The sequence below is a fragment of the Pan troglodytes genome, chromosome X (assembly GCF_028858775.2).
Source record: "Pan troglodytes isolate AG18354 chromosome X, NHGRI_mPanTro3-v2.0_pri, whole genome shotgun sequence".
Classification (NCBI taxonomy): domain Eukaryota; kingdom Metazoa; phylum Chordata; class Mammalia; order Primates; family Hominidae; genus Pan; species Pan troglodytes.
The window spans coordinates 81,778,421-81,801,661 of record NC_072421.2 but is presented as its reverse complement, the minus strand read 5'-3'; the positions used below and the strand labels follow the sequence as shown (position 1 = coordinate 81,801,661).

At 36.7% G+C, this 23,241-nt stretch overlaps 1 protein-coding gene across 4 annotated transcripts in view; it reads left to right on the top strand.

The window, feature by feature from the left end:
* Positions 1–23,241, top strand: part of RPS6KA6 (ribosomal protein S6 kinase A6) — a 130,268-nt gene that overhangs the window by 56,621 nt on the left and 50,406 nt on the right. For all 4 annotated transcript variants that reach the window (XM_016943733.4, XM_016943734.4, XM_054676998.1 and 1 more), the window contains 4 exons: positions 11,349–11,491; positions 13,921–13,991; positions 14,231–14,319; positions 15,086–15,144. In XM_016943733.4, coding sequence (XP_016799222.1) covers positions 11,349–11,491; positions 13,921–13,991; positions 14,231–14,319; positions 15,086–15,144 — 362 coding nt within the window. The remainder of the gene's footprint in view (positions 1–11,348; positions 11,492–13,920; positions 13,992–14,230; positions 14,320–15,085; positions 15,145–23,241) is intronic.

The following is a 23,241-nucleotide window of genomic DNA, read 5'->3' as shown; positions in this document are numbered from 1 at the left end:
ATTATACCAAAAGTTAAAATACCTTAAGCTATTATCTAAGAATAAGTGATTTTTTTAAATGAAAATGTTGAGCATAGTTAGAAAATCAGTTTTGAGGGGACCTCAAATTAAGTGTTAATGTTGATATTTTATAGTAAACAAGCAATATAGGGCTTATAAACTTTTTTATTTTTAAAATGAAAGTATACTTTACATATATTAAAACTCATCCTTCTGATGTCTTTTGGTGATGGGACTATCCCGTGTCTTGACTGCATCAATGTCAGTGTCCTGGCTGTGGTTATAGTACTATAGTTTTGCAAGATTTTACCATGGGAAACACTGGATAAACAGGATCCCTGTAGTTTTTCATGTAACAGCATGCGAATCTGCAATCATCTCAAAATATAAAGTTTAATTTTTAAAAATCACTTTTGTTGTATGTATAGTTCTGTAAGTTTTGACAAATGCGTACAGCCTTGTAACTATCACCAAAATAAAAATATGAAACAGTTCCATAACCCTCCTCCCCCAAATTTTCCCCTTGTAAGTCAGTCCTCCCTTTACCCCAAGCCAACTACCAGTCTGCTTTCTGTTCCTGTATATATGCTTTTTCCATAATGTAATTATGAACAGAGGCATACAGTATACAGCCTTTTGAGACTGGCTTCATTTAATTAGCATAGGGCATTTGAGATTCATCCATATTGTTGGCTGTATCAGTGAGTGTTTTTTTTAAATTGCTAAGTAGTGTTTCATTTTATGGTGGTACCATGATTTGTTTATCCATTCCTCAATGAGGAGGCATTTGAGTTATTTTCTGCTTTGGGCAATGATGAATAAAGCCACTGTAAAACTTCATGTATAGGTTTTCTTTTTACCATAAATTTTTATTTCAGTTAAGTAAATACATAAGGAGTGAGATTAGTTGATCATATGTTGAGTATATTTAACTGAGAAAACTTCAAACTGATTTCCAAAGTGGTTGTAATATTTTGTATACCCACCCACAATGTCCAGTGGATCTGTATCCTCACTAGCATTTTGTATTGTTAGTATTTTTTATTTTAGCTATTCTAATAGGCATTAGGTAGAATTATCATGGTTTTATTTTGTATTTTTCTAATAACTAATGACACTAAGCACATTTTCATATATTTATTTCTTTGAAGAAGTGTCTATTCAGATCTTTTGCCCATTAAAAAATTGGATTGTTTGTTTGGTTTTCAGCCTAGAATGTTTTATATTTTTTTAAATTTAAATTTAAATTTTGTGGGTACATACGTGTATATATTTATGTGTTGTATGAGATATTTTGATACAGGCATGCAATGCCTAATAATCACATCAGGGTAAATGGGGTATATACATCACCTCAAGCATTTATCCTTTATATTACAAACAATCCAATCATATGCATTTAGTTATTTAAAAATGTATAATTAAATTATTTTTGACTATACTCACCCTGTTGTGCTAGCTAATATTAAGTCTTATTTATTCTAACTATTTTTTGCACCCATTATCCATCCCTCATCCCCTAAGTCTCTTCCCCCGTACCCTTCCCAGCCACTAGTAACCATCCTTCTACTCTATTTCCATGAGTTCAATTATTTTAATTTTCATCTCCCATAAATAAGTGAGAACATAAGTTTATTTTTCTGTGCCTGGCTTATTTCAGTTAACACAATGACCTCCAGTTCCACTCACAATGCAGATGACAGGTTCTTACTCTTTTTTATGGATGAATAGTACTCTGTTGTGTATAAGTGCCACATTTTCTTTATCCATTTGTCTGTCAATGGGCATTTAGATTGCTTTCTTATCTTGGTTATTAAAAACAGTGCTGCAGCAAACATGGGAGTACAGATATCTCTTCATTGTACTGATTTCCTTTCTTTTAGGTTTGTACCCAGCAGTGGGATTAATGGATCATATGGTAGCTCTGTTTTTAGTTTTTTTGAGGAACCTCCAAACTGTTCTCCATAGTGGTTGTGCTGATTTACATTCTCACCAACAGCGTATGAGGTTTCCTTTTTCTCTCCATCCTTGGCAGCATTTTTTTATTGCCTGACTTTTGAATAAAGGCCTCATTTTAGGGAGAAGTTATATCTCATTGTAGTTTTGATTTGCATTTCTCTGGTGATCAATGATGTTGAGCACCTTTTCATATGCCTGTTTGCCATTTGTATGCTTTCTTTTGAGAATTTTTAATTCAGATCTTGTGCTCATTTTTTAATTGGATTATTAGACTTTTTCCTGTAGAGTTGTTTGAGCTCCTTATGTATTCTTGTTATTAATCCCTTGTCAGATGGGCAGTTTGCAAATATTTTCCCTTATTCTGTGAATTGTCTCTTCATGTTATTGATTGTTTCCTTTGCTGTGCAGAAGCTTTTTAACTTGATGTGATCCAGTTTGTCCATATTTGCTTTGATCACCTGTGCTTGTGGGCTATTACTTAAGAAATCTTTGCCCAGTCCAATATCCTGGCAAGTTTATCCAATGTTTTCTTGTAGTAGTTTTATTGTTCAAGGTCTCAGATGTAAATTTTTAATCCATTTTGTTTTTATTTTTGTATATAGCAAGAGCTAGAGATATAGTTTCATTCATCTGTATATGCATATCCAGTTTTCCTAGCACCATTTATTGAACACACCGTCCTTTACCCAATGTATGTTCTTGGCACCTTGTCAAAAAGGAATTTACTGTAGATACATGGATTTATCTCTGGGTTCTCTATTCTGTTCCCTGTTCTATGTTTCTGTTTTTATGACAGTACCATGTTACTATAGCTTTGTAGTATAATTTGAAGTCAGATAATGTGATTCCTCCAGTTTTGTTCTTTTTGTGTAGGTAGCTTTATCTATACTGGGTATTTTGTGGATCCATATAAATTTTAGGACTTTTTTTTCTATTTCTGTGTAGAATCTCATTCTATTTTGAAAGGTATTGTGTTTAATCTGTAGATTGCTTTGGGTAGTATGGACAATTTTAACAATATTGATTCTTTCAATTCATGAACTTAGAATATCTTTCCATTTTTTGTGTGTCTTTCTCAATTTCTTGCCTCATTTTAGTACATTCCTTTTTACGTGTCTTTAATTTCTTTTTATCAGTGTTTTGTAGTTTCATTGTAGAGATATTTTACTTCTTGGTTAATTACTATGTATTTGATTTTATTTTTAGCTATTGTAAGTGGCATCACTTTCTGGATTTCATTTTCAGATTGTTCTCTGTCGGCCTGTAGAAATGCTACTGATTTTTGTGTGTTCATTTTGTATCCTGCAACTTTGCTGAGTTTGTCAGTTCTAATAGTTTCTTGGAGGAGTCTTTAGGTTTTTCCAAATGTAAGATAATACCATCAGTAAAAAAGGATAATTTGACTTCTTCCTTTCTCACTTGGATGCCCTTTTTCTTTCTCTTGTCTGATTGCTCTGGTTAGGACTTGCAGTACTATGTTGATTAACAGTAGTGAAAGCAGGCATCCTCATTGTGTTCCAGGTCTCAGAGGAAAGGATGACAGTTTTTCCCAATTCAGTATGATACTAACTGTGGGTGTGTCATATATGGCTTTGATTATGTTGAAGCATGTTCCTTCTATACCCAATTTTCTGAGGGTTTTTTTTTTTTTATCATGAAGAGATGTTGAGTTTCATTGGGTGCTTTTTCAACATCAGTTGAAATCATCATGTGGTTTTTGTCCTTCTTTTTGTTGGTATGATATATCATATTAAGTGATTTGCATATGGTGAACCATCCTTGCATACCTGGGACAAATCCCACTTGGTCATGATGAACAGTCTTTTTAATGTATTATTGAATTCAATTTGCTAGTATCTTGTTGAGGATTTTTGCATTATTATTCATCAGAGATATTGGCCTGTAGTTTTTTGTTGTCGTATCTTTGTCTGGTTTGGGTATCAGGGTAATACTTGCCTCATAGAATGACTTTGGGAGTATTCCCTCCTGCTCTATTTTTTGGAATATTATGAACAGGATTGGTATTAATTCTTCTTTAAATGTTTGGAGGAGTGTAGCACTGAAGCCATCAGGCCCTGGGCAGTTCATTACTGGGAGACTTTTTATTATGATGTTGATCTTACTAATTGTTATTGGCCTCTTCAGGTTTTGGATTTCTTGGTAGGTTTTACGTGACAAGGAATTTGTCCATTTTCTCTAGATTTTCCCATTTATTGGCATGTAGTTGCTCATAGTAGCCACTAATGACCCTTTGAATTTCTGTGGTATCAGTCATAATATTTCCTTTTTCATCTCTAATTTTAATTATTGGGGTCTTCTCCCTGTTTTTCTTTGATAGTCTGGCTAATGGTTTATCAATTTTGTTTGTTTTTTCAAAAAGCAAGTTTTTATTTCATTGATCTTTTATATTATTTTCCTCATTTAAAATTCATTTATTTCTGCTCTGATATTTATTACTTCTTTTCTCCGACTAATTTGGGTTCAATTCACTTGCTTCTCTAGTTCTTTAAGATACATCATAAAGTTATTTGAATTTTTTTTTGATGTAAGCACTTTCAGCTATAAATTTCCATCTTAGTACTGCTTTCACTGTATTCCATAGGATTTTTTATGTTGTATTTCTATTATCATTAATTTCAAGAAATTTTTAAATTTCTTTCTTAATTTTTTTATTGACTCTCTGGTCATTCAGGAACATACTGTTTTATTTCTATGTGTTTATATAGTTTCCAAAATTCCTCTTGTTGTTGACGTCTAGTTGTATTCAGTTGTGATCACAGAAGATGCTTGATATTATTTCAGATTTTTGAATATATTAAGACTTGTTTTGTGATCTAACATATGGTCTATTCTTGAGAATGATCCATGTGCTGAGGAGAAGAATGTGTATTCTGCAACCTTTGGATGAAATGTTCTGTAAGTATCTAATAGGTCCACTTTTTCTATGGTGCAGATTAAGTCCGATATTTCATTGTTGAGTTTTCTGTCTGGGAGATCTGTCCAATGCTGAAAGTGGGGTGTTGAAGTCACCGGCTGTTACTGTATTGAGTTCTATATCCCTCTTTATCTCTAATAATATTTGCTCTGTATATATGGTTGCTCCAGTTTTGGGTCCACAGATATTTATAATTTTTCTATCTTCTTGCAGGATTGACCCCGTTATCATTATATAATGACCTCCATTTCCCTTCTTATAATTTTTGCCTTCAAATCTATTTTGTATGATATAACTACTCCTGCTCCTTTGTGGTTTCCATTGGCATGGAATATCTTTTCCCATTTCTTTATTTTCAGTCTGTATGTATCTTTATGGGTGAAGTATGTTTCCTGTAGGCAACAGATCATTGTTTCTTGTTTTTTCATGGTTCATCCAGTCTGTGTATTTTGATTGTTTAGTCCATTTACATACAATGTTATTATTAATAAATCGGGACTTACTCATGCCATTTTTTTAGTTGTTTTCTGGTCTTCTCTTCCTTGTTTTCTTCCTCCCTGCCCTCCTTTTACTGAAGGTGATTTTCTGTGGTGCTGTGATTTAGTTTCTTTCTCTTTATTTATTTATTTATGTATTTTTTGAGATGGAGTCTTGCTCTGTCGCCCAGGCTGGAGTGAAGTGGTGCAATCTTGGCTCACTGCAAGCTCCACCTCCCGGGTTCACGCCATTCTCCTGCCTCAGCCTCCCAAGTAGCTGGGACTACAGGCGCCTGCCACCACACCTGGCTAATTTTTTGGTATTTTTAGTAGAGACGGGTTTCACCGTGTTAGCCAGGATGGTCTCAATCTCTTGAACTTGTGATCTGCCCGCCTCGGCCTCCCAAAGTGCTGTGATTACAGGCATGATCCACCACACCCAGCCTTTTTCTCTTTATTTTTTGCATATCTGTTGTATGTTTTTCGGTTTGAGAATACCATGAGGCTTGCCAATATGATCTAATACCTCTTATTTTAAACTGATGAAAACTTAACACTGATTGTCCAAACAAACATGCAAAAAAACCTGATAAAAACACTACACTTTGAATTCATCCCCCCACTTTTCAAGTTTTCATTGCTTCTCTTTATGTCTTATTGTACTATGTTTTGAAAAGTTTTTGTAGTTATTATTTGATTGGTTCATCATTTAGTCTTTCTACTTAAGAGGAATTTATACCCCACAATGACAGCATAATAATATTCCCTGCATTTTTCTTTATGCTTACTATTATAGTGAGTTTTGTACTTTCAGATGATTTCTTCTTGCTTATTACATACTTTTCTTTCAGATTGAAGAACTCCCTTTAGCATTTCTTATAAGACAGGTCTGGTGTTGATGAAATCTCTCAGTTATTGTTTGTCTGGGAAGATCTTTATTTCTCCATCATGCATGAAGAATATGTTTTGCCAGTTATAATAGTATAAAGTAATTTTTTTTCAGCACTTTAAATATGTCATGCCACTCTCTCCTAACCTGTAAGGTTTCCACTGAAAAGTATGCTGCCAGGTGTATTGGGGCTCCATTATGTCATTTGTTTATTTTCTCGTGCTGCTTTTAGGATACTTTATCATTGAACTTTTGGAGTTTGATTATTAAATGCCTTGAGGTAGTCTTCTTTGGTTTAAATCTATTGGATGTTCTATAACTTTCTTGCACTTGTATGTTTATTTCTTTCTCTAGGTTTGGGGAGTTCTCTGATATTATCCCTTTGAATACACTTCTTATCCGTCTTTCTCTGTCTACTTTCTATTCAAGTCCAGTAGCTCTTAGACTTGCCCCTCTTTGGCTGTTTTCTAGATCTTGTAGCCATGCTTTATTCTTTTTTTTTTTAATTTTGTCTCCTCTGTGTATTTTCAAATAGCTTGTCTTCAAGCTCACAAATTATTTTCACTCCTTGATCAGTTCTTCTATTAAGAAACTGTCATGCATTCTTTGATATGTCAAGTTGCATTTTTCAACTCTAGAATTTCTACTTGATTCTTTTTAATTATTTTAATCTCTTTATTAAAGTTATCTGATAGAATTATAAATTCCTTCTCTTCGTTATCTTTAGTTTCGTTGAGTTTCCTCAACAGAGCTATTTTGAATTATATATCTGAAAGCCTGCATATCTATCTGTTTCTCCAGAATTGGTTCCTGGTTCCTTATTTAGTTCATTTGGTGAGGTCATGTTTTCCTGGATGGTCTTGCTGCTTGTAGATGCTTGGGAGTGTATGGGCATTGATGAGTTAGATTTTTAATTTGGTCTTTGCACTCCGGGCTTGTTTGTACCTGTCCTTCTTGAGAAGACTGTACAGGTATTCGCTGGGAGTTGAACCCCAAGCCCAATAATGCTGTGGTTTTATAGGCTCCTAGAGGTACCCCATTGGTGGCCTTGGATAAATTCTGGAAGAATTCTCTGTATTACCATTCAGAGAACCTCATTCTTTTCCCTTATTTTCTCCCAAACAAATGGAGTCTATCTCTGTGCTGAGCCACCTGGAATGGGGATGTGGTTATGCAATCACCCCTACGGCCGCCACCACACAGACTGCATTGAATCAAACCGGAAGCCAGCACAACACTGGGTCTCGACCTTGGCTCACTATAACTACTACCTGGGTAAAACCTATTTTCACTCAAGGCCATAGTGCTCTACAGTCAGCAGATGTTAAGGCCAAACAGGTTTGTGTCCTTCCTTTCAGGGCAATGAGTTCCCCCAGGCCCCGGGCAGGACCAGGCATGCTGTCTGGGAGCCAAGGATTAGAGTCAAATACCTTAGAAATTTACCTGAAGTTCTATTCTACTGCAGCTAAGCTGGCACTCAGACCATAATCCAGAATCTTTGTTGCACTTCCCTCCCCTCTCCACAGGGAGAAGGGCCTCTCCCTATAGCCATCAGCACCAGCAGCCCATAGCAGGGGTTCTGCCAGGCCACTGGCAATGTTCACTTAAAGCCCAGTGGCTCTTCAGTCAACAAGTGGTGAATGCTGCCAGGCTGGGAACTCGTTCTTCAGAGCACTGGGCTCCCATATGCCCCAGGGCAGATCCAGAAATTATATCCAAGAGCCTAGGCTCAGACTCAAGAGACCTCAAGAGCCTGCTTATTGGCCTACCCCACTGTGGCTGAGCTGGTACCTAAGGTGCATTACCTTTCTGTCTGCTTTTCTCAAACAGAAGGAATCTTTTTCTGTAGCTACCACAGCTCTCAATTTGTTGGATCACACCTGAAGCCAGCATTTCTCAGAGCCCAAGGCCCATGGTGTACTACCTGGGTATATTGCTGCTGGTTGTTCGTGGCCCAAGAGCTCGTTAATCAGCAGGCAATGAATCCTGCCAGGACTGGGTTCTTCTCTTCAAGACAGTGGGTTTCCTTTTGGCCCAGGATGTGTCTAGAAATACCATCCATGAGCTAGGGCCTGGAATGGGAACCTCACAACTCTGCCCAGTGTCTTGTCCTACTATGGCTGAGCTGATATCCAAGATGCAAGACAAAGTCCTCTTTACTTTTTGTTCCTTCCTCCTTAAGCAGAAGGAAGGAGTCACTTTTGTTGCTGTGCTGTCTGGGGTTGGGGGAATGGTGGCACAAGTACTCCCTTAGCCACCCTGGCTGATATCTCCCTAGGTCACATGCCACCCTAGTCCACTGGCTCTAATTCCAGTTCAACACTAGTAGTTGCCTAGGAATTTCAGGGTTTGCATCTTAGACTGCCTTTTAAGTTTACCTAGGACCCCAGAGCACTTTGGCCCAAGATGGCGAGGCTTGCTGAGGAGTTCAAATTTAGACCACTGGGACAGGCAATTCCCTTCTGTCTAGTTCTTGTCCAAAAGCTTCCTCTGGCCGGGTGCAGTGGCTCATGCCTATAAACCCAGCACTTTGGGAGATCGAGGTGGATGGATCATCTGAGGTCAGGAGTTCGAGACCAGCCTGACCAACATGGTGAAACCCTGCCTCTACTAAAAGCACGAAAAAAATTAGCTGCCTGTGGTGGCGGGTGCCTGTAATCCTAGCTACTCAGGAGGCTGAGGCAGGAGAATCACTTGAACCCGAGAGGCGGAGGTTGCAGTGAGCAAGACTCTGTCTCAAAAAAAAAAAAAAAAACTTAAAAAAAATAACAAAAGCTTCCTCCATATGTGGGTGCTGGCTGAGGCCAGCATGACTTTGCTGTCTGCTGTAACAGGGCAGCACTGAATTCAATGTAAAGCCCCCCAGTTGCTGAGCTTTCCCTCCCCTATCTGCAAAGACTCTCCTCACTGCATGGCTGCTGCTGGGGCATGGGGAAGGGGTGTCATCAGTGATTCATGACTGTCTCTTCTACCCTCTTCAGTGCCTCTTTCAGCAATATGAAGTTAAAACTAAGTACTGTGATTACTCACCCGATTTTTGATTCTTGTGATGGTGCTTTTCTGTGTGCAGAGAGTTGTTAAACTTTGGTGTTCCTGCAGAAGCTACAAATGGTATAGGCTTCTATTTTGCCATCTTGCTCCATCGTTTCCTCCTGTAGCTTCTTTTTCATTTTCTTAATACCATTTTCTGAAGAACAGTTTTGTTTATTTTGATGATGTCCAGTTTGTCATTATTTTTCTTTTATGGATTATACTTTCGATGTATCTAAGAAATCCTTGTCTAACCCAAGATCACAAAGATTTTCTGTTTTCTTTTTTGTAAATTTTATAGTTTTAGGTTTTACATGGTTTACGATCCATTTTGAGTTAATTATTTATGGTATGAGGATGAATTTTTCTATATCTCTATCCTACTTGTTCTGGTACCATTTGTTGAAAAGACTGCTTTTTCTCCATGGAATTGCTTTTGCACCTTTGCAAGAAATTAAGTGACAATATAGAGCCAGTTCTGTTACAGTGTGACATATGTGATCTAAATCACTGCAGTATGCATAAATCCATAGTATATAAACCACAGAACTTACGGGGAAAAGGAGGCAAGGGGCATAACTTTAAAATGTTTGATCAGTGATACACAAAAGAAAAGAAAGTAAAAAGGGTAGCATTGTTCTGTATGTTCTAAATGATTAAGAAATACATAAAGACTGCAATAAATACAGTTCCTTACCTTGAAAAAGACCCGAAGTTTGCTTGTGGAAGTGGGTGTCAGAAAAGTTACAGTTTGTAAGTTATAATGATGTAGTGGAAGTTAGATTATCTGGAATTGGAAGGAAAATTTTAACGCTAGAGGTGGACAGGAGTGGCTCATAACAAATACAGTGAATTAGCTGGTAGATGTTTGAGGTGTGTGCATATGTGCATTTTATGTATTTCTACTTTCCTAAGCTCAGCTGATTCAGTTTTCTGTGCTCATGTAACGCTTCCTGCAGACAAAATCACTGATAAGCCAGTGTGAAATTCACGTTATACCTAGATTGTTTGCTAAGATATCAATTGCATTAGAACAAATTTGCATTTTCAAAAGAAGCATTATAGCAGAATTAACTGTATATGTCAGTCTATCATTGTACACTCTTCTGTTCCATTGATATATATGTCCAACCTTTTTCCGGTACCCCACTATCTTGATTACCGTAGCTTTATAGTAAGTGTTGAAGTCAGGTGTAGTATAAGTCCAACTGTTTTCTTCCTTTTCAAAATTGTTTGGACTATTTTATTTTCTTGACTTTTTTAAACAAATTGTAGAATCAGCTTATTGATTTCTACAAAAGAAATTTTGCTTGGATTTTATTGAAGTTTCATTGAATTGGTATATCAGTTTGGGGAGAATTGATACCTTAACAACATTAAATCTTCCAATTCATGAACATGGTATAACTTCCCATTTATTTAGGTCTACTTTGATTTCTTTCATCAGTGTTTCCAGTTTTCAGCATATAATTCTTGCATATATATTTTATAGCTGTAGATGTATATTTATACCTGTAGATTTCATGTTTGATATTTTTGGTGGTATTATAAATAGTACTTTTTAAATTTCATCTTCCAGTTGTTCATTAGTAATACCAAGAAATAACATTGATTTTTATTATTGACATCTTTAGCTCCTTGAAGGCTTTGAACAAAAATGGAAGCTCACCAAAGCCAAAGCAAAATTTGCTTTTTTAATATTTTAAAAAGTATAAGTTACTATTTCTGTTTTGTCTTAGTCTATTTTAAAACTTAGATCAATACGGCAGCTTTGATTTAATTGTTGTTCCCTCACATTTTTTGCACTATATTCTAGTGTAGACCTGAAAGCATGTATTTTGAGGATGAGATTTCATGGAAGGATCTTTAAATGACCTTAAAGAGTATTGTTATGAAATACAGGCTGCTTTCTCTTATTGATCTCACAGGAACTTTCTTAAGAGTAACTGTAGGCCATCCATAAATAATTGTAATGTTTAATACATTATTTTGTTTCTTTTGACGTTTTCTATTTTCTGAAGTTTTTCAGACACATTTTTTGGTAATACTGTTATTATAGATTTTGGACTCAGCAAGGAGTCAGTAGATCAAGAAAAGAAGGCTTACTCATTTTGTGGTACAGTAGAGTATATGGCTCCTGAAGTAGTAAATAGGAGAGGCCATTCCCAGAGTGCTGATTGGTGGTCATATGGTGTTCTTATGGTAAGTAGCATTATTTGTTTTAATTATGTCAACCTGTGATTGATATTACTTATAATTTTATTTTAATTCAAATTTTGGGATTTAGCAGGTCAGAAAGGGGTTCTGATAATTTATAATTAACACCAAAAACCTTGTGATTGGCTAGCTGTTACACAATAAAAATTAAGGTTTTGGTGTTCTGATTTATTTTAAAGTTGCTAGTAAAAAGGTAAATGACAGCATTGTTATTATAAACTATTCATATTTGATACTTATGAAAAGGTCTGTCAGATTCTATATTTCAGAATGATGAGTTTATCAGTTACATGGTATTTTAATTGAATGTTACAGAACTTAGCACCTTACCATATAGTGTCTTATTGTCAGATTGTTCCATGTATTCCCTAGAAAGGTTATAAACCTGTTGAGCAGAGGAATCATGTCTTATACTACTTTTCATCTCCCATAGTATCAAGCATAGTGAGCATTTCAGTAGATGCTTAATACAGACTGACTAATTTGGTATGAGATTAAGCATAGAATTTGCAGTAGTCAGTAGGATGATAGATAAATAGCTGTTGAATTAGATATAATTTGCTTTGGAGGTCTGATCCATTTTGTCCATTTATCACTGAGTAGCACATCAAATGACACATCAGCATGTTAAGTGTCTATTGTAAGCCTGACGTATTAGGAGGCCTGTGGGGTAGGAACTGATTCTAAGTAAAATATTTGGTCTTTTTCAATTGGAGTAGCTAAATAAACTCTCAAGAAGTACCTTAGGAGTTCAGGGAAGATTTAATGTAAGCTGATGTAGGCAAACTGAAAGAGTTGGAACTTAAATTAAGCCCTGAAGGATGGATAAAATTTAAATAGTTGTGTGTCAAGAAGGAGAGTATTGTGATCATATTAGCAAAGACTTGGAGAACCAGTTTGACTAGAGAAGTGGAGAAAGAGGGCAAAGGTGGAGGAAGTGAAGCTATAAACCTATAAGCATTTATACATGATTCTCTGGGTAGGAGGAAACTTTTAGATTCTTAAACAGGATGGAAATTAGAGAAAATTGTATTTTAGGAAGATTAGCCTTGTAAGTGGATTGTAATGGAAGAAACTAGAAATAGGAAGACAAAAGAGATCTTAAAAGACAATTGTAAGATTATAGAGATTTCAAAGTAAGCAGTTGTTAACCTTGGTAGCAAATTAGCTGACACAGATCAAAAAGAAATGAATTGTCAAAGATAAAAATGCCTATAAAATTTGTGAGCTTTAGGGGGTTCAAAGAATGGTAAGTTAATAGAAGAGATAGCTGAAGAGGACAGCTGGTTTTGGAAGTGGGAAAAAATAATTTTTAACATGTAGCATAGGTTACTGTAGGTTAATGACTCACCACTGGGTGGTGATAAACTAGGAGGGGTAGTGGAGAGAGAATCAGAATCATTTGGAGACCTTAATATGTATATATTAACTACCCAACCTGTAGTTTCTTTGAGGGAAGATGTGAGTCCTATATACGATCCTTCCTTCATTCTCTCCCTGAAGTTCTCACCTCTACTCCTCCAGTCTTTGGTGGCATACCATTACTTAAGATTTGGGGAGGAAAGCTGGAGTTTGAGAGAGATTAAGCCTTGAACAGCAGATTTTGGGAGACATTAAGATACAGAAGAGACTTGAATGTATAAGCTCACTTAGATTGTGAGTTCAGATAAATGAGTAGAAGACTAAGGCCAAAGCCATTATTGAATCTAAGTTTGAGATTTAAATACTGGTGATACAAAAACTTCTCTTTAATGTACCGTAATGATTTTTAGAGGTAGTCTTTTTTTATACCATTATTTAATGTTCTAGTTAGTCACATTGCAGTCAGTTCTCTTTGAGAAAATGTTTTCCTTCTTCTGTGTACAACTAAGGTGTATGTTTCTTTTTTAAAGCTATTGGCATGTGTGTGTGTGGCAGGGGGTGGTGGTGGTGGTGTGTTCTGCTGCTTCTACTTCTTTTTTGGCTCCTGTTTTGGGGGCAGTGGAGGGAATGAGAATGGTTAAATCTTTCTTGGGCATGTATGAATTTGAAATGCTTTTCTGCTTATTTTTCCTTTTCCTTTATTATTAAACATTCGCTTCAAAAGAGTATATTTGTTTTAACAGAAAATGCATTGTGTGTATTTTCAAATTGCTTTGGCTTTGAGAACATAGCTGAATTAGAACTGAGGAAGAATTGGTTGGTTTCATCTGCTACAGGTCACCATCAGTTGAGCTATATATATAGAGAGAGAGAGTGGGATACCAGAAGTATATTTCTTTAAGTGACCTAGTTTTCTGGTCCCATTTTGATCTACTATCATGTAGATCTTACAATTTGATGATTATATAGAAGTCTCAGTTTTTTTCTAGAGAATCTTATTATATATTCTAAGGTGTTCTAATTGTGTGGTGTGTTTTGTTTGTTTGTTTTAGTTTGAAATGCTTACTGGTACTCTGCCATTTCAAGGTAAAGACAGAAATGAGACCATGAATATGATATTAAAGTAAGTGTAAACAGTATGTTTTTCTTTTGGGAAAAAAATCTCTTGCTTTCAGTTTTGAAAAAATTATTGCGGTTTTAAAATAATACAAGAGAACCTTTTTCTCACTGTCTTGTTCCCTTCTACCATATACAGGACTTTATTTACCCTTGTAAAAGCACTTTTAAAAGTTCTTTTTGAGATTTTTCAAATCAAAAGTGTGGCTAAATTTAAGTGAAACTTTCTAAAATCCTCTGTTTCAGAGCAAAACTTGGAATGCCTCAATTTCTTAGTGCTGAAGCACAAAGTCTTCTAAGGATGTTATTCAAAAGGAATCCAGCAAATAGATTGGGTATTGCTTATTTTCTTAGCTTTTATAGAAGTAACTGCATGTTTTGGGAGGATAATTAAATCTTTATGTTTTCTTGTTTGATTTGAGCACATTACTTCTATACGTAGAATTTTTCATTTTGTGTGTACATTTCAGACAAAGTAAACTCTGTTATGTCCATGATTTAAAACTGAAGTAGTCTAATTAATGAAAGCTTCTGTTCAACCTATTATTATGTATATATTATGGGTTACTTCTTTTGAAATAATAAACAGATTCTCCCTTGTACAGGTAATCTCTTATATATTTGAAGATAGATATTTTGCCCCCCCCAATATTCTTCAAAGTAAATATTATGTTTCTGTAACTACTTTTTTGACCCCTTTCTGGTAGCCTTTCCCTGTATCCAGATGCGATCCTATTATTTATGCCCTTGTGTGAAAATTTCAGTGTCACTTTATTCCTTTGTACCTTTCAATTTGGCATATAAATATGAGGTCATAAGATAAATTAGGAATGAAAAAATATGTATTTAAGTATTATGTTTAATACTATTTTGATTTGATTTGGGAGACACTTTATTGTAGTTCAATATGAACGTTAGTTATTTTTTATCACAGTAAAATGAAAGGACCAGCTAATAAAATGCCAGATAAGAAATCATGTATTTTTCTTTTCAAGGAATGTATGAAATATGTGTATTCCTGTTTACAGATAGCAGTCTGGAAGCCAGGGAGCAAGACTAAAAAAAATCATAAAAATAAAATGTCATTTCTTTTTTTTATAGGATCAGAAGGAGTTGAAGAAATCAAAAGACATCTGTTTTTTGCAAATATTGACTGGGATGTAAGTTAAGTAGAAAGCTTGTTATTGAATAACTTCATATGACCAACACAGGATATTAAAGGTTTATTGCTTTTAATTTAAATAACAAATCAGTGGAATATTTACATACATATTTATTTTTCTTTTTCTTAAAAAAATAATTTAGATCTGGGGGTGCATTTGTGGGTTTTTTCCGTGGATATATTGCATAATGGTGGGTTTGGATTTCTAATGTACCCATCAACCAAACAGTGACCAGTAGGTAATTTTTCAACCCTCAATTCCCTTTTAACTTCTCCCCTTTTGGAGTCCTCGGTGTCTATTATTTCCATCTGTATGTCCATGTGTATCCATTGTGTAGCTCCCACTTATAAGTGAGAACATGGGATATTTGATTTTCTGAGTTATTTCACATAGGATAATAATCTCCACCTCCATCCATGTTGCTGCAAAGATAATGATTTTATTCTTTCTTATGGCTGCATAGTATTCCATGGTGTCTATATACCTATTTTCTTTATCCAATTAACCATTGATGGACACTTAGATTGATTCCATGACTTTGCTATTGTGAACAGTGCTGTGATAGACATACAAGTGCAGGTGTCCTTTTTATATAATGATTTATTTTCCTTTAGGTACATACCTATTAGTGGGATTGCTGGGTCAAATTTTTTTGATTATTAGTTCTTTGAGAAATCTTCATATGGTTTTTCATAAAGGTTGTACTAATTTACATTCCCATTAACAGTGTATAAGTGTACCTGTTTTCTCCCACATCCATGCCAACATCTGTTATTTTCTAACTTTTTAATAAAAGCCCTCCTGACTGATATAAAATCATATTTCATTGTGGTTTTAATTTGCATTTTTCTGATGATTAGTGATATTGAGCATTTTTCCATGTTTGTTGGCTGCTTGTATGTCTTCTTTTGTAAAATGCGTGTTCATATCCTTTGCCCACCTTTTAATAGGTTTGTTTGTTTGTTTGTTTACCTGTTGAGTTGTTTGAGTACCTTGCAGATCTCGATATTAGTCTTTTGTCAGAGGCATAGTTTGCAAATATTTTATCCCATTCTGTAGGTCATCTTTTTACTCTACTGATTATTTATTTGGCTGTGCAGGAAACTAATTAAGTCCAATTTGTCTACTTTTGTTTTTGTTGCATTTGCTTTTGGGATCTTAGTCATAAATTCTTTGTATAGATCAATGTCCAGAAGAGTTTTGCCTAGGTTTTCTTCTAGGACCTTTGTAGTTTCACATCTTATGTTTAAGTCTTCAAACAATCTTGTGTTAATTATTGTAAACAGTGAGAGATAGGGGTCCAATTTTATTCTTCTTCATGTGGCTAGGCAATTTTCCCAATACCATGTGTTGAATAGAGTGTTCTCTCCTCATTGTTTATTGTTGTAGATTTTGTAGAAAATCAGATGGCTATAGGTATGCAGCTTTATTTCTGGGTTCTCTGTTTTGTTCCATTGATCTATGTGTCTATTTTTGTACAAGTACTCTGCTGTTTTAGTTACTATAGCCTTGTAGTATAATTTGAAATTAGGAAATGTGATGCCTCTGGCTTTGTTAATTTTACTTAGGGTTGCTTTGGCTATTTAGGCTGTTTTTTGGTTCTGTGTAAACATTAGGATTGTTATTTCTAATTCTCTGAAGGATGGCATTCATAGTTTGATAGGAATTGTATTGAATGTGGATATTGCTTTGGTCAGTATGTTTTTTTGTTGTTGTTGTTTTGTTTGTTTGTTTGTTTTTTGACAGCGTCTCTCTCTGTCACCCAGGCTGGAATGCAGTGGCACAATCACAGCTCACTGCAGCTTTGACCTCCTAGACTTAAGCAATCCTCCCACTTCAGCCTCCTGAGCAGCTGGGGATACAGGTGTATGCCACCGTGTCTGGCTAATTTAAATTTTTTTGGTAAAGATGAGGTCTCGGTATGTTGACTAGGATGGTCTGGAACTTCTGGGTTCAAGCAATTCTCCTGCCTCAGCCTCCCAAAGTACTGGGATTACAGGCGTGAACCACTGTGCCTGGACTGGTATGGTCATTTTAATGATATTGATTCTTTCAATTCATGAGCATGAGGTGTTTCTCCATTTGTCCATTTGATCTAGTTTCTTTCATCTGTGTTTTATAGTTCTCCTTGTGGAACTCTTTCACATTCTTGGTTAAATGTATTTGTAGGTATTTTACTTTTTGCGGCTGTTGTTAATGAGATTGTTAATTAGAACTTTCATTTGGTTTTCAGTTAGAACATCACTGTTGTATAGAAAAGCTACTGATTTTTGTATGTTGATTTTATTTTTTTAAACATTACTGAATTTGTTTATCAAGTCTAGGAGTCTGTTGGAGGAGTCTTTTCTGTTTTCTCAGTACCATATTATATCATCAATGAATAGAGGTACTTTGACTTCCTCTTTTCCAATTTGGATGTATTTTATTTCTTTTTCTTGCTTGATTGCTCTGGCTAGGACTTTCCAGTACTGTGTTGACTAGGAATGGTAAAAGTGGACATCCTTGACCTGTTTCAGTTCTTGAAAGGAATGCTTTCAACTTTCCTGCATTTGGTATGATGTTGGAGTATGTTCCTTCTATGCCTATTATATGGAGGGTTTTTATCATCAAGTGATGTTGAATTGTCTCAAATGCTTTTTCTGCATCTATTGAGATGATCACATGATTTGTGTTTATAATTTTGTTTAAGTGGTGATTTACATTTATTGATTAGTAAATGTTGATCCATCCTTTCATCCCTAGAATAAAATCCACTTGATCATGATTAACTATTTTTTGCATGTGCTGTTGGATTTGATTTGCTAGTATTTCGTTGAGGATTTTTGCATCTATATTCATCAGGGATATTGGCTGGCAGTTTTCTTTTTTGGTTGTGTCCTTACCTGATTTTGCTCTCAGGATGATACCGGTTTTGTAGAATTAATTAGGAAGGATTCCCAACTCCTCAATTTTTGGGAACAGTTTTAGTAAGATTGGCACCAGCTCTTCTTTGCATGTCTGGAAAAACTCATTTCTAGACCTGTGTGGTCCTGGCTTTTTTTGATGGAACATTTTTTTATTACTGGCTCAGTTTCACTATTCCTTTGGTCTGTTTGTCTTTTCTGTTTCATCCTGGTTCAATCTTGGGAGACTGTATGTTTCCAGGAATTTATCCATCATCTAGCTTTTCTAGTTTGTGTGTATATACATGTTCATAGTAATCACTGATCATATTTTATATATATTTCTGTGGTATTCATTGCAATGTTTGCCCTTTTCAATTTCTGATTGTACTTGTTAGAATCTTCTCTGTTTTCTTCTTGGTTAAACCATCTAGAGGTCTATCAACTTTTTTTATTATTTCAAAGAACCAGCTTCTCATTTTGTTGATCCTTTTTTTGGTCGCAATCTCATTTTATTCAGCGAAATGAGACTTAGTTATTTTTTGTCTTCTGCTAGCTTTGGGTTTGGTTTTTCTTGTTATTCTACTTTCGTGTAGTTTGACAATAGGTCATTGATTTGAGATCTTTCTGTGTTTTTGATTTAGGCATTTAACACTAAAAACTTTCCTCTTAGCACTGCTTTAGCTGTGTCTCAGACGTTTTGTTATGTTGTGTCTCTGTTTTCATTCATTTCAATTTTTTTATTCCTGCCTTGATTTTGTTGTTCACCCAAGTCATTCATGAGCAACTTGTTTCATTTCCATGTACTTGTGTAGCTTTGAGAGTTCCCCTTGGTATTGATTTCTAATTTTATTCTACTGTGATCCAATAGGATACTTGATGTGATTTTGATTTTCTTGAAAGTATTGAAATTTGCTTTATGGTCAAGCATATGTTCAGTTTTGGAGAGTGTTACATGTGTGGTGGAGAAAAATGTATATGCTGTAGTTGTTGATTAGAATATTCTGTAAACATCCATTTGGTCTAGAGTCCAGTTTAAGTCCAGAGTTTCTTTGTTGACATTTGCCTTGATGACCTGTCTAGTGTTGTCACTTGGTATTGAAGTCCCCCACTATTATTGTATTGCCATCAATCTCTTTTCTTAGGCCTATTAGTATTTGTTTTTGAATCTGAGCGCTCTGGTGTTGGATGAATATATATTTAGGATAATTAAATCTTTTGGTTTAATTGAGCCCTTATCATTATATAATGCCTTTCTTTGCCTTTTCTTACTGTTGCTGGTTTAAAGTCTGTTTTATCTGTTATGAGAATGGCTACTTCGGCTTTGTTGTGTTTTTTATTTGCATGCTATATCTTTTTCCACCCCTTTACTTTTAAGTCTGTAGATGTGTTTAGCTATTCTGTGGGTCTCTTTTTGGCAGCAGATGGTTGGTTTTTGTCTGTTACCCAACTTGCTGGTCTACGTATTTTGGATGGAACATTTAGGCATTTATGTTGAAGGTTATATTGATATATGAGGTTTTAATCCTGTCATAATGTTGCTAGCTAGTTGCCTTGGATTCTCAATTGTATGATTGTTTTATAGGATCTTTGAGCTTTCTACTTATGTGTGCCTTTATGATGGTGAGTGACATACTTTTGTTTCCATCTTTAGAACGTCTTTGAGCATTTCTTATGGGGCCTGTTTAATGGTGATAAGTTCCTCTCGTGTTTTCTTTTCGGTTAATGACTTTATGTCTTCTTCATTTTATGAAGCTTATTTTGGCTGGATATAAAATTCTTGGATGGCACTTTTTAAAGGAAGCTAAAATTAGGTCCCCATTCTCTTCTGGCTTGTTAAAATTTCTGCTGAGAAGTCCACTGTCTGTCTGATGAGATTTCCTTTATTGGTGATTTGATGCTTTTCTCTAGCTTGTTTTATGATTTATTCTTTCACATTGAACTTGGATAGTCTGGCGGCTATATCCCTCGGTCATGTTTGTATTCTGTAGTGTCTTCTAGGTGTTCTCTGAATTGCTTATATCTGGATATCTACGTCTCTAACAAGATTGGGGATATTTTCCTGAATTAGTTCCTCAATTATGCTTTCCAAACTTCTTTTCTTTTTTCTTTCTGCATATAAGTTGCAAGTTTGGTCACTTTACATTATCCCATATTTCTCAAAGACTTTGTTCATTTTTTAAAAATTATTTATTCTTTAATTTTATCTGATTTAATTCAAAAGACCAGCCCTCATGCTCAAAATTATTTCTTATGCATGGTCTAGTATGTTATTAAAGTTTTCTATTCTGTTTTGAAATTCCTTTCATCTTTTTTTCACTTCCAGAATTTAAAAATATATATATATATTTATTTATTTATCTTTTATCTCCTGAATTGTTTTCTGATTTCTTTGTGTTTGTTTGTATGTGTTTGACTTTATTTTGGATTTCATTGAGCTTCCTTACAATCCATATTCTGAATGTTTTATCTGTCATTTCAAAGTTTTCATTTGATTAAGATTCATTGCTAGGTAGGTACTGTGACGTTTTGGGGGTGTCATTACATTCTTTTTCTTCGTAGTCCTGAAGTTCTTATGTTGGTTCCTTCTTATCTGTAGAAGCTGTCACATATTACTTTTGAATTTATTTTCATGTGGACGTGGTTCACCCCCTGCCGCCGCCCCTCTTGGGGGGTGTGACTGTAGAGTAGGTTGGGAAGTAGCCAGAAGTCTTTTGGCTTCGTTTCTATAGGCCTGTGCACTTCTTAGTCAGGTTTTTATGTTGGGTTTTACAGTTCAATCTATAGGGCAGTAGGTGGCATTTACCAGTACAAGCCAGCTGTGGCAAAAGCAGATCGGTATGCACTTGATATTTGTTTATTGTGTGGTGCTCTATGTTGTTTCAGATGATGGGCTGGACAGTGGAATGCCAGGTTCCCTGACCTTCTTGTCCCATGAGGGGTGAGGGGAAAGAGAGCTAGGCAGAGCTTGACTGTCTGGCTTGCACACAAATACCCCAATGATGAACTGGGGAGCCAGCCCTGACAGGCATGGTTGGGGGAGTACCTGGTGAACAGTGCCAAGGTCTCAGCAGAGAGTAGGAAGACTAGCTTCACATCCTAGACAGGTAGCAATATGTTCTATTTATCTATCACACCCCTGACTCAGAGCTCATGGCTCTCAGTTCAGATGCACAACTGCCGTGTATCTCCAGACCGCAGTATAGCTGATAGCCACAGAAGACACTTGTCTATGGGAGTTGTTTCTGGGTGGAACCTCCTGAATCAGTCCAATACGCACAGCTTTGTGACTCACCTGTTTGCCAATGGGTAATGCTTCTGCTTTCTGTAGATATCACAGAGGGGCTCCACTTTTTAGCACACACAGTTGGGTATTAGCTGTGGCAGTATCGTCTGGTTGGGTCCCTCTGAGCTCAGACCCCAGGTTGAGGCATGGTCATGTACTAGCAGTGGTAGACAGGACTAGGCAAACTTCCAATTCCTTATCCCCCAGAATGCCCAGCAGACAGCATGTATGAGTCCTGTAAGAAGTGGACCAGGACCAGGCCAGTGGACTTGTTAAGTCTCTAGAATCCTGCTGCTGGCTATGATAGGGAGTGATGGGCTGGTTCTTGGAGTCACAGGCAGAACTCTCAAGCAGAGGCAGGGAGAGTACTCTGGAAGTGGGAGTCCTAGGGTACATCATGTGCCTGTGGAGGCTGGGATCTCAGAAGGGCCTACAAAACACTTAGGCAGTTGCAGAATGCTCAGGCAGTTGGTGCATCAATGCATATTGCAGACCTGTGGGGCTGGGCTCTCGGGAGTGCCCACAGAATGCTCAGAATATAGCAAAACACTCAGGTGATTGGGTCCCTATGGCTGATCACAGGCCTGTGGGAGCTGGTCTCTTAAAAGGGCCCACAGGATTCTCAGATTATGGCAGAACGCTCTGGTGGTGGGATTCCCATGGCTGATCACATGCTTTGGGGTCTGGGCTCTCAGAATGGCCTGCAGAATGCTTATGTGGTCGAAGTCCCAAGGCCCATCACAGGCCTATGGGGGGCTAGGCTCTCAGAAGGCCTCCAGGTAACAGGTGAAATAATTGGGAGCAGGGCCGCTGGGCTGCTGGCCTTTCACTGGGGAAGGCAGACCCCTTCAGCTGAAGCAATGAAGGTTGGCAGCTATGGGGTGCTTGGCCCACCTGCACTTCCCTCCTGAAGGAGCAGCAGTGGATTTCACTTTGGTGGGCACACAAAAGTGCCCAGTTTCCCCACTGTCTCCTTGGCCCAGGAGTGGCAAGTGTGATGGTGGTGTTGGGCGCAGCTATTGAGGGAGCTGAAGAGCGGGTCACGAGCCTTTGGGGGCTGGGCTCTAAGAAGAACACCAGGCTGTGGCCAGTATATACATGTAAGGGCAGGGCAGCTGTGCTGTAGACCCAACACTGAAGAAGGGAGGCCTCATTTAGAAGGGAACAGCTGAGACCGGCAGTCTTTGCAGCGTGCATTCTGCTCACTCCTCTGTACTGCAGCTGCAGTATCTGTCTTTGAGGTGTGCACAAGTACCAGCCTCCCTGCTCCCTGCCTAGTGAGGTGGCAGCAGCCGGTGCCAGGCTGCTCAGGGATCAGAAGTCCATGGGATTCCACATGGGCTTGAGCAGTACCTCTGCACAGATTCCAGGCAGCTCCGTGTATTAAACTGGAGGCCTAGGGGATTCAAGGGGGTTTACCTATGGTTAGCATTGAAAGTCTGTGGCAGAATTGTGGAATCCTGGGGGTCTCTCACTCAATCTTCCCTTCCCTGCATCGAAGATCTCCTGGCTCCACACCAGTCTCAGTTCACCTGACGGCATGGCTTTGTTCCCTTCTTTCTGTGATTCCCAATTCCATCACTTCTCTGATGAATTCTAGTGTGGCCTCTTAGAAAATCTACTTGAAGTGTCAATATTTATTGCTATTTTGATTCCTCACCATGAGAGAGGCATCCACTAGCCCACTAGCTGTTTCTAGTAAGCCATAATGAACTAAAAGTCATGTTTACATATTTAAATACATAAAAATTACTCAAAAGTAATTCCCTATTTATTTTTCTCCACTGTGGGACTGTAAGCTTTTTAAAAAATAGATTTCAAAAGAAGTGGCTTTTATATATTATTAGAAATTTTCTATGCCTTTCAAAAGCATAGATTTTAGCAAGATAGATTGTTAGACGACTAAATTTTCAATTATCTGATACA